Source organism: Simochromis diagramma, unplaced genomic scaffold, assembly GCF_900408965.1.
Source record: "Simochromis diagramma unplaced genomic scaffold, fSimDia1.1 OVJJ01000107.1, whole genome shotgun sequence".
Lineage (NCBI taxonomy): Eukaryota > Metazoa > Chordata > Actinopteri > Cichliformes > Cichlidae > Simochromis > Simochromis diagramma.
The window spans coordinates 56,001-68,179 of record NW_024387209.1 but is presented as its reverse complement, the minus strand read 5'-3'; the positions used below and the strand labels follow the sequence as shown (position 1 = coordinate 68,179).

The 12,179-nt window shown below is 37.9% G+C and overlaps 1 protein-coding gene across 1 annotated transcript in view; it reads right to left on the bottom strand.

Moving 5' to 3' along the window:
- The window catches only part of LOC120746199 (polyunsaturated fatty acid lipoxygenase ALOX15B-like), a 32,575-nt gene extending 27,031 nt beyond the window's left edge, over window positions 1-5,544 (bottom strand). The window contains exons 1-6 of the mRNA XM_040051538.1: window positions 5,294-5,544; window positions 4,521-4,605; window positions 4,125-4,238; window positions 2,227-2,327; window positions 1,840-2,006; window positions 1,529-1,672 (exon numbers count right to left, since the gene is read on the bottom strand). Coding sequence (XP_039907472.1) covers window positions 1,529-1,672; window positions 1,840-2,006; window positions 2,227-2,327; window positions 4,125-4,238; window positions 4,521-4,605; window positions 5,294-5,516 — 834 coding nt within the window. The 5' untranslated portion in view covers window positions 5,517-5,544. The remainder of the gene's footprint in view (window positions 1-1,528; window positions 1,673-1,839; window positions 2,007-2,226; window positions 2,328-4,124; window positions 4,239-4,520; window positions 4,606-5,293) is intronic.
- Between the last annotated feature and the right edge of the window lie 6,635 nt (window positions 5,545-12,179).

Sequence of the window (12,179 nt, the reverse complement as noted above, 5' to 3'; positions counted from 1 at the left end):
GTGTGACCCTGCTGCATTGGCTCCCATGCTACAAGCTAACAGATAAATCCCAATAGCTAAATTGACAAGATGAGAGTTTTGAGAATCTTGTATGATCTTGTTGCGATTGTTTTAAGTTTCTTTCTGCTGTTTTTATCTTTTCTTTGTGTTGTTCGCTTTTTGTTCATATCTAAATATTAAGAGAAAGATCATATGTGACTCCTCATTAGGATAGGATTAGTGTAGGTGTATGAGATTTTAACTTCAGTTTGATATTGTTAGATGATATTCCTGAGACATTCCTTGATATGCTGCTTAGAGATAGTGGTTATTCTCAAAGCTGAGCCAACCAGAACCTATCCAGCCTTTAAGTGATGATGTGCTGAATCCTGCTTCCGGTCCAAAAGTACTCTGCTTTTAATAGGGCTATTGTGCTTTTAACATATTTTAATGCTTTGTATCTTGTTCTATTTCATCTCAACAAGCCCCTAAAAACAGTCAGTGATCACTGTCGGCCTCTCTCTATTTTTATTTCCACTAATCATTTTAAAGCTCAGTTTTTTTAAAACCTTACGATGTAACTACAGCACAGCCCATGCAGCAGTATATTAATGACTAACCTTGTTTTGTGGATGGATTATCTCACTTGTTCCCCTGACTGAAGTTTGGTCCGTTTACAGCATCCTGCCATGCGATTACATTTGTTCCTAACCATCAGGGACCCTCACGTTGGTTTTTATTGAGTGGAAAAAAGTTTGTTCGTCCTCCAGCTTCACTGTGCTAATGTTATGCTAACATAGCTGTGTCGCTAGCGATCATGCAGCACATCATTATATACCTGCTAGTCCAACTTCTGTAATCCTACAAACGTCACTGCTGTTTAGTTTTCTGTCTTCATTTATGTTGGGAGTGATAGCAGAGCTGTAATGTTTTAATCTTTTCAGAAATCTCTCAGTCAGAACATGGTGTATTATATTTAAATGGAAGCTAGCGAGCTAACTCCCTGCTAACTTCGACTTCAGTTAAATTTCATAAATAATTCTGTTTTCATGGATGCCTGGATGTTAAACTTAATCATTACACCTGGTAAAACAGCAACACTGATCATTTTATTAAAGATGAATGAATTTAGACAGTTTTTCAACTCTCAGTAATGCTGCAGAGATCTTTTGACTTAGGAACCTGCAGCAGAGTTTGGGCCCAGACGCGACTAATGATGTCAGACTTAAAGACCGGATAGACAATCAATAAGAGAATTGATAATGAATGGAATCAACGAATGATATTGATATTGGAATTGGAATAAATTCTTATTAATTTCATTCCCTAGCTAAAGCTACTGAGAACTTTTTTCTGCCACAGACATTGGCAACAACAACAGGGATTGGCTTAGCAAGAGCTAATCTCTATGCAGAAGGAAAAAGATAAACAAAATCCGTATACAACAGATGCACATTGTCTAAAGCAACTTGAGTGCTCAGGTAGGCTTGAAAAGTGCTATATAAGAACCAGTTAATTTACGTTATTAATGTCTGAGTTCTAAGCTCACCTGAATAGCAACTGGCATTAACTGATCAGCATTTTTTTTCCAAAGTAGGACAAGCAGGGCCATCAAGAACTGTTTGTTCCCATTGATGGTGTTTGACTCCACTTCATCCAAAATCTTGTAGTCACACAGGAAGATGTTACCCTTCTGTTTGAAATTTCAGAAGGAATGACAAATTATTTGACCCCATGCATTTAGTCTGGGTATTACAACTGCAAAGTAAAATTTGCCAATACAAATACCTCACCAACATACAAATAAGAGCAACCAGATATCAGTCAACTTTATTTAATAGAAATTTAAATTAAATAAACCTCTATTTCTTCTGCCAAATTGTGCTGACCATCAGGGAAAACAGTTTCATCCGTGACAGATAAGTTATTGGGCAGTTGTGTACAGCGTTGGATCAAAATGGGATTGGTACCATTTAGAAACTGATAGCCAAAGAATGCATCTTCCTTCCAGTGTTTAGAGACATATTCTAGAAATAAAACATAATTTTACTTCTCTGTGTTTAAAATGCTTTACAATCCTTCTCAACCACTGTTAATATCATAAAATTTGACTGCAGGCAAAAAACAGGAAAGTAAAATTGATCATGTCATGGACATAAATGCCAGAGTCCTAATAATATGACTTATTCTATGTTACTTTATGTGCTATTATACATTATATAATATGGTCTAATGATTGTTCATTACCTGAAACCTGAGTTTTGTGGACATTTAATAGTTGTTTAATATCCTCTATACAATTAAACTTGTTAGACTGAAGCATTCCCATCAGTCCCAGCCTTCCCAGTCTAGAAAAAAACACAGTAGCTTTTTCAGATGATTAAAATCATGTCATGTGTATACACACACACCTACACATCTATCTATCTATCTATCTATCTATCTATCTATCTATCTATCTATCTATTAGGGGTGCAACGATACACAAAATTCACGGTTCGGTTCGGTTCGATACTTTGGTGTCATGGTTCGATATTTTTTCGATACAAAAAAATGTTCATGCCTTTTTAATTTGTCATTTATTAAAATTATAAATATATATTTTAACTCAAAAGTACAGTTTTTAAATTTAACCCTAACCCTTGTGCATGTTTTTTATTTTGACAGCGAATGCGCACCTGTGGACCACTTATGTGCAGCCCTGGTTATTTAGCTCATCATATTGCAGTCACAGAAATTATTTTGTCCATGAAACCATAAAGCTGCACTTTCTTTTTGCCTTATAGTCTGATTTGTCATAACTTCTCCGTTTTGTGGTAAGCTTTTCTTTGGCTGTCACTTCTTCACCCTGACCTGTCTTATTTGGCTCAGCAGAACTGAAATGCTTTTACACGCTCACTCACATAAGCTCAGCGATTCTCTGCGCGATCAACCTCTCACATGTTTAAGCTTGCTGCGGGAGATTTCACTTGTCATGTTTGCATAGTAAGCTAACGATTAATAAGACGATGTCAGAGGAATTGGTGCACAAATTATCATCACTCACAGATCAGTGCTGTCGCTCTCTATACACAGTTCGCACGATTGCAAAGTGAAAGCAAAAAAACAAGCGCAAATTCAAACGCGACTTCAATATGTCACATATTGACAGTGGCTCACCGATGCCAATGACATAATTACCCAGCTACATTTCTGAAAGAATGCAAAAGCATTGACATATATTTTTCCTACAATAGCCCGACGGGCAGGGAAGAGATAGATTTTGGTAGCCCGACTGAAAAAATCGCTAGCTCCGGGACGTCGGGCTAGCGATATTGCAAGCCCTGTATCTGATTGAGGAATCACTCATCTTTGGAAAAGAGAGTTTATTACAGAGAAATGGCTCTTTCCAAAATAAAAGCTATACTATCCGCTTCTTCTGGGCTATATTCTCAGCAGCATAAGGAGAATCATGTGCTAACAGCTGTCTAAATGACTCGGCTAAAGTTAGTAGCATGCTTGTTGTTTTTGTCTTTGCACTAGGATGATGTCGGCGTAAATGTGCAGTCATATTCGTTGTGTTCCCACTAGTGCTTTCAGGTTAATCTCGTTGAAATGACCTTAACGCCACAACACGGCAAATCTCCGTTAACGAGCTACCGCCGATCGCTCCGTGCATGGGGCTACACGGCAAACACGTTAACGAGCTAACTGCGCTAACACACTAGTTCACACCAATGTAATTGAGCATTGCATGGCACATCCAACATACTGTTTTACTTTAGTCCATGACTCGCTTACCTTCACGGTCATACGTCACATGAAAACCAAAATAATTCCAAACGCCAGATCTGAATGTTGCAAGTAGAGCTTAACTTCTGTCTGCTAGCTTGCCCTGCGCTCTTCCTTCTGACTATGCTGTCTGTGTTGAGCGCTCAGTGGATCTGCGCTCGACAGTGCAGCCTAGGCGGAGTAGTCGAACACAGATTCACTGAGCGCTCAACACAGACAGCATCGTCAGAAGGAAAATTGATAAAATAAATTACAAATGTTGTATTGTTCGATACATATGCGTACCGAACCGAAAGCACTGTATCGAACGGTTCAATATCGATACGAATATCGTTGCACCCCTACTATCTATCTATATGACATGAGGGGTTCACCCTGTGGCCCCAATGTAGACCATCTCCACAGTCTTAGTCAAAGAGAAGCGGATGTCATAGGGGAGTGATAAAACACTGTCTGCCTTCAGGTGGGAGATGCCCTGCTTGTCCCAGCTGGAACAGAAGATAAAGACAAAACATATAAAATATACAAAAACAAAATAACTTAAGTGTAGTGGAAAGGGATTATAGTACAGAAAACAAATGGCGTTACTGACTAATTGTTTGTACATGCAAATCTATGCTTCGACCATGCACGTCAAATTCTAGCAGATAATATGTGGTGTTTAAATTATCTTGGTATTTCACAAATTTACATCCAACTGATCGAACCAGAGGTGGAGAAGGATTTCAGGCCTTCATTCTATTGGTTCTCATGATGCTCTCATCTCTTACCTGTAGATTTTGCGTCTTTCCAGAAGCTCCTGTTCCCAACTGTACGGGCTAAGAAGTCTGTGCTTGTCTTCAATTGCTGTGAGAGCTAGAAAAAACACACACAAGGTAAAAATTCTTTTAAAAGACAGAAGGTTTGGATTTGATCTACCTGCTTGGTCTGTTTCATTAGTTCTGGTTACCAGTTGCAGATGTTCCTGCTGGTTTTCATGATATTGTTTGTTTTTGTTTTAATTAACTCCAGATGTTTGTGGTCAGAGTTGATGATAAATTATAATATAAGTTATTTCCATTATTCCTAGAATTTTGCTGTGCTTGCAGCACTTTTACTCTTACTTTTACTTTGTCGTGTAGTGTACTTAGTGTGTACTCAGGTTGTGTGTGGGCGTGTCAAAACAATGAGGAATCTCCGGAATGTTACAGATACTGGCCAAAAAACTACCAAAGGTAGATTGCAATGTAAACGCTGTCTTCAGGTGGAAAACTGGAGGAGCGATACACTTGCTGCTGATTTGCTCCTCCGTCTTGTGGTGGACAGGAACTATTCTCTCAAACACTCACTGAGGAGATCCAATTAGCAAATTCTTTATTGTCTATAAAATTTCTCTTAAAGATTTTGGTTTTTTTTTAAAAAAAGAAGACAGGCAGAAAAAAAAAGAAGACTTTCTTAATGTGTCATTTTTCAGTTAATTTTTATAATCTTTATGATCTCTTCTAAATGAATAGCTACATCATTTTTTGCTTTTAATTTATTCATATCTAGCATTGACACAAACCTGCTCCCTCTCTGAAGTAGTGCGGCTTGCTGTTAGTGATCCAGCGGTAGACAGGAAAGCTGTATTTGCCTCCCTCAGGGGAGGTCACATCCACCTTAGCAGGATACCAAGCCTTGTTTGGGACAAGCGTCTGATTCTCTATTTCTAGCTCTATCAGTGCTAGATGTCCAAGGGATTTTCGGCAGGACACAATACAATGTGACACCTGAAGTAAAAGTAGCATATACCTTTGAATACCTTTGAAAAATGTACAATAGGTCAGCATGTATTAAACTGACAATTGTATTTTATCATACGTCTTTACCTCCTAGTAATCACAGTGCAGTTACTACACAGGCAAAATTAAAATGTACATTTCAGTTTCAGAGTATTTAATGCTATAAATCACGATGTAATCTCATATAACCATGGCACAAATTTAAACATCCATTTTCCTGTGGAGAATATTTTATCTGATTAGGAAGGATACCACCCTTCCCACTGTGGAAAGTACAGCCTTGTTTTGAATAACATGGCCAAATTTATTAAAAACTCCAGAATGTGACTAACTGTAGTTGAGTTTATGTACGACAGACTTTTAAGGTGGCTGTAATCAAACCACTATTTATTAAGCTCTCTCAGGTTTTGTCTTGTCTCCCACAGTTTGTGTTCCATCCACTCTCCCTACGCTCTCTTTTCTTTGACCTTACTTCCAAGCAGTCACGGCAGATGGCTGCCTCTCCCTGAACCTGCTTCTTCTGGAAGACTTTTAACTTTTATAAGGGAGTTGATTTCCTACTGCCTTTATATTGCTCATAGCAGATTATCTGTTTGTTGTGGTTTTCTCTAATGTCGTATGCTCTTTACCTTAAAATAGAGACTACCTGGAGGTGACTGTTATTGTGAATTGAGTTTATATATAAAAAAAAGTAACTGAGTATCATACTTACTGCTCCCCTGTAGAAAGATGGCACACAGCTCCACAGGTGTGTGCGTTCACTCTCTCCATCTGTGCCGACTAACTTAATGTAGATCTTGTTAAAAGTGGAGGCATTGGAGACATTGCCAGTGAAAATGATCACCTCATAATCGCCCATTTTCACTCTTGAAAGAAGAAAAATCCTGATGGGAACAAAATTATATTAACCAAAAGATATTATGAGAAGTAATTTCAAATGTGTCCTCTATCTACGATCAGTTTCAGTGCAGAAACTGTCAGTGTTATCTATCTTACCTCTGCTAATGACACCAAGATCTTATGCTGAAGAACTTCCCTGTTCATCTAACAACTCAAAACCGATTTCTCTTTTTATGCAGAACTTGTGGGAGTGTCCTCTAAGGTGCATCTGTCAACAATGTTCAACCTTTTCAATGTTTCATTTCATTCGTTCATTTAAAATCTCTGCCGTTCTGTGTCTCTGCACAGAATAAGTCCTAATCCATTGATGCTTTGTGGGTGACATTAATTAGCTACACCAAGAATATACACAAAATCAATCTGCACTGCATTTTGAAGTGTTTCATTGTGTTTACTGGTAAAGATTTTGGTCAAGGTCATATTTCAATACAGGCGTGACTGAGCATCAGCTGCAGGTTACCAGAAACAAACTGAGCAGGATCTCATTGGAAATCAGGATCAGTGCAGTTGCATTTTAATGCTTTTATTGCAAATAGAAAAAATAAATAAAAGTAAAAAATAATAAATAAAAGCAATGCTTTTCAGTAGGTATTAACGCTGTATTGCTTTCGTTCAAAAGATGAGCCATGAAACATGAAATTGTTTTCCTGCTCAGCCAGTTGGATCAACAAAACACCTTTCAATCTATTGTCTGCCTCAGTGCTAGTGATCATACACTTCCTTAAACCTGTTGTGAAAGATCAGATTTTAATAAACAGATTAAGGCCTTGCACTTGAATTACAGGTCTAATTTCACTTTCAATTTTACTCCTATCATTGATTTTTTTTTCTAAGGGAATGAAGATTTTATTTTAATTAAAAAAATCTTATTCTAGAGATGAGTTTTTCAGAAAGTTCAAGTTTTTAAAAAAAAAAATCAATTTTCTCATCATGACTTCATGGTTTAGGCTTTACAGGACCAGGTTATGATGGCAACTACCTGTCAGAACACTAGACTATTACACGGGGCAGTATGAATAAGTTAAACTACAAAAACGATAAAGGAGGAACAAGGAAAAGATACGATAGAAGATAACAGGGAGAGATGTTATGAGGAAACTGTCATTCATTCAGTGTTCAAAAGTTTCTCAGTTCAACATTGAAGCCAAAATGTTTGTTCCTGGAGGTTTTAATCAATTGAGGAATGCATGAATGAATAAAAGGAATTTGGTAGGATAACCTATTAAAATTACAGTGTATATTTCATTTCTGTAGCAGATCTCCAGCCAAACAGATCATGTCTCCTGTCTGCCAAGAAACAGCAACAATTACATTAATTCAAACTATGATCAGCCAGTGTATACCCCTGTATATGTTGGAGGAACTTCTTACTTCAGCTGCTACAAAATTCCACTGAAAGGTCGGGACTTTGACTTGGTGGTTTCTCAGCAGTATTCAGCTTCTTCATCAATTGTTCTTTAGCAAAAAAAAGACAAAGGGGGTTGTTTTTCTTCCCGTGATTTGGTTTATATACAATACAGATAACATTTTGGTGATTTCACAAAGGGTCCCTGTCAGTGCTACAACCAGTTTTTGCCAGTATATAAATTAAATTGTGCACTAATAATAATAATAAAAAATGTCAGTTTGTCTTATTGTATGTCCTGTTTGATCTTTGGAGTCAGTAACTTTATTAATGAGACCCTTTGGTGGGTCATTTGCTTGCAGATATACGAAAAAATGTTAATTGCTTAAGCTTTTTCTGATATGTTAGTTAGTACAATTCATTACACTGGCAATACACTGCAATAACAGCCGACAAGTGGATGATTACACAAGGAACTAACAAGAAGCAGGTGAAACCCCATTAAACTATGAAGAGGAAAAGAGGAAACGATAAACAACAAAACAAAAAGAAACAAGGAAATTTAGCAAATAAGATAAAATAAGATAAGATAAAACTTTATTAATCCCCCGGGTGGGTTCCTCTGGGAAATTCGGTCAAATGTACTGTACTCCAAACAAGCAACGAATAAGTTATTGTTTATTCCAACAGGAAGTTATCTTTAAACCAGAGAAGTTATGAGGAAATCGTCATTCATCAAGCGTTGTGGAAAGAACAAGATTTTGTTATAGACTGCTGTAGTTTCCTTAAGCTGGGCATATACAGTGGGATGCAAAAGTTTAAACAATTTTGTTTTTTGTTTAAACAATTATTGAACACTTTCTGTAAATCCAATAAACTTCATTTCACTTCTCAAATATCACTGTGTGTGTCTCCTATATGATATATTTAACTGACCTTTTTATATTATAACAACCAACGATTTATACAGGAAAATAATGACTATTAACAAGGTTGCCCAAACTTTTGCATCCCACTGTACTGTGAGATGTTTTCAGTCGTGTTGTTTAAATCCTGCTCAAACTGTATCACTGAATTGCAGGGGCTGGAAGTTCATATGTTACGATGCAGGGTCTCACACTACACGGCCCGATGCTGTGATGCTACCTGAGTGCTCACGCTGTGCGTCCATAACATGAAACTTATAACACAAAATCTGTCTCTCACTCTCGCCCTCTCGCCCTCTCGCCCTCTCTGTCTTTCACTCACACAGACACACACACCACCATCAACTTTGCTAAATTCCTAACGAAAAACATTGACCAAGCAGCTGCAACCGAGCAGCAATTGTATTCTATTTTATTCGATTGTATATAGTATTTTATTTAATTTTATTCTATTCTATTGTGTACAGTTGTGTACAGTATCTATTGATATCTTATTCCAGTGTTTTTCTTTTTTTCTAATTTTCCATGTAACTTCGCACTGTCCACTGCTGTAACAAAAGAAATTTCCGACGTGTAGGACTAATACAGCTTATCTTATCTTATCTTATCTTATGTCCATCCAACTCTTTTCACGGTTGTTGTAGTCGTGATAATTTTGAGGCCACATTGAAAAGCCTGAGATGAGCTTGCCAAAGTTCTACAAGTTGGGCATCTATCACTTGTGTCCAGATCACACCCTGCACTGCCATGCTACTCCGTCTTTTTCACGTTCATTTCTGAGTTTGTGCGTGCGCAGTGTGAGAGGCCGTGTTGACACCCTCACGAGGGACGACCGCTTTGATTTTCTTGCGACTATACAATTGATGACCGGGAGCCGGTTGTGAGGTCTTTTGTTGCCCCATGTTCTCTCTTCTCAAAATCCCACAAGGCTGGCCGACACGATAGACGATGGGCAGGGCTGTAAGTACTCGGACTGTGTTTATTAAACGCAATATCGACAAGATCTTGGAGAAGCTCATGGCTCTGCAATATGGATAAGATCTTGAAGAACAACAGGAATTGAGAGACCTGGTGACCAGTGATGGACATTAGACCAACTATAAAATTGGAAGCACTTTGTTCGCACTAACCAAAACAACTACGATCTTCATCTCATGAGGCCCCCCTGGCGTCAGCTGGATGCTCAAGGCAAAAGCTGACGGGAATAACAAATTCTCCTTAGATAACAAGACTGCGTTGTCGGCTGAAGATTGTTGACTTTTGCCTAATTGAGTGAAGGGACACTTTCTCCCAGCTGAACATTGAACACACACACACAGTCACACATACGCACGTACACTGACACAGACCTACACTCACCCCCCCACCCCCTCCCAAACGCCTTCAAAGCTTATGTCTTCTTTGTTGTGAGATGTGCTGATTCATGTGCTATGTGCTGAGGTGGTTTTGGCTGTTCTTAAGCTGTTCTCCCTGTTGCAGTTCAGTCTGGGGGAGTTCTTTTTTCTCCTCGTCTTTCCTCGTGTTGTGCATTTTCCATTGTTATACCTCTCTGACCTGTCTTCCCCATGTGGTGTTTGTGTAATGTATGTATGGTCGGAAGGGTAAGATGGCGCTGGCAAACGGTCGGCAGCCTTAACCCAATTTCCTTTGGGGTCAAACTTCAGGATCAATAAAGTTTTATTGAATTGAATTTGAATTGAATGTACACTACACGATGCACGACACACGATTAAGGCCAAGGCATGACTGAAAAATCTGCTCAAAATGGGCCAAAAAATCACACAGTGTATGTCCAGTTTTAGTGGGGTCTTAGTTTATTTGTTAGGAGAACTTCCTACTACCATTCATGCTGCTCATAAACCTTTCCTATTAGTATAAACTTAGCAGCTATGAATACATATTTTTTAAAGTTTCCAGTCAGATTGAATTTATACCTGACAGGACATGTCATGGTCTCCCAGTCCTCATGTTGTGTCTCGATTGCTCTGCCTCTCTTTGGTGTCAAATCTTTGCACTACATGTGTCATGAAAGCTCAGATGAAACTTAGACCTTCTGTTATTTAGCCTCTACATCAATGAGTGTGTCATGGAAAAAATGTGCAAATGTATGAATGATACTGTAATGTATACACTTAAAAACACACAAAGTGAAGAACATAATAATGTTAGGAATGGGAAGATTCATGAGGTGGCTTGACCAGTCTTCTCTTACTCTTGATATAAGACTAAAGGTTTACTCTTCTGAATATAATTCAAAATAATCTGTTAGAACAGACATTTTCATTGAGATGACTTAAATTGTAAGGTGAGCTTAAAAAAATGTATATTATTCTCTGTTCACATTTCAGTTTGAAGTATCATCATCAGAGGCTGCCTCCCCGTGGATACTGCTAAGATCTTCATACACGGCATAATTCAGTCCCATGTTGGGGACAAACTGGCCAAATAGTCACTAAGCCACTCAAGTCTTTTTATAAACAAGCTTAAAAAATTCTGGACAAAAAGTAAAAGATATAAAGTAAAAAAAAAGGAACAAGAGAATATAAACATTAGCACTACTTACCAAAGGCCATGTTAAGGAAGGTGGGGAGAGTTTGTTCTCTTGGAATGGACAGATTTTCATGTTCTAGTTGTGTATTAGTTTTCTCTATTAGTTAGTCTTGAGTTCAGTTTCTTCTAGAGTCTCTTAGTTTTCATTATTTATATTTCGAGTTCTTGAGTGATTATGTTTTCGATTATGTTCTTATATTGTGTCCAGTCTGTCCTAGTCTTGTCTCTGTTCTGCCATCACTGTTCCCATGTTTGTTTACCTTTGTTCCCCCGGTCATGTCTCCATGTCCGTCTGCTCTCTCTCTATTCTGTCTTCAATACTATCTGTGTGGTTATAACGTATGTAGTCCTGTCCCTGCTTCCCCTTCTATACTCCTCCACAGGACTGTGTGTGTTATTGTGAGGTGCAGTGAGAGCTTTGCCTCTGTAGACCACATTCACCACCACATGTAAATCAAACGATTAAAATGTAATTGAAGATCATACTTTCAACTATAATTCAAGCAGTTTTGTGTTAATTCTTCATCAACTTTTAGGAATTACAGTCATTTTTATACACAGTCACTCAATTGCAGACATAATTCAAAAATAACTGGAGAAATTAACATAATAGTGAATGTGAGGACAGTTTTTCTGCAAGAACCTTTTTGGATCCCGTTTGAGTTGCTGCCTGTTTGTGGGTCTTTCTACTTTCAGGTTTGTATTTAATCATGGAAAAGCTGCTCTTTTGGGTTAAGATGAGTTGACTGATTTCACCATTGAAGAATATGCTTTTTCTTTACCTTAAAAACTCTTGGGTTACTTTTTCAGGATGTTTTGAGTCATTATCCATTTGCACTGCTAAGCAACATCTAATAACTTTCACAGCCTTTGTCTGCGTTGTCCGATCAGACTCCGACATTGTTATTTATAATATGCACATTATAAATAACAGCTCTAGTGGCCCAG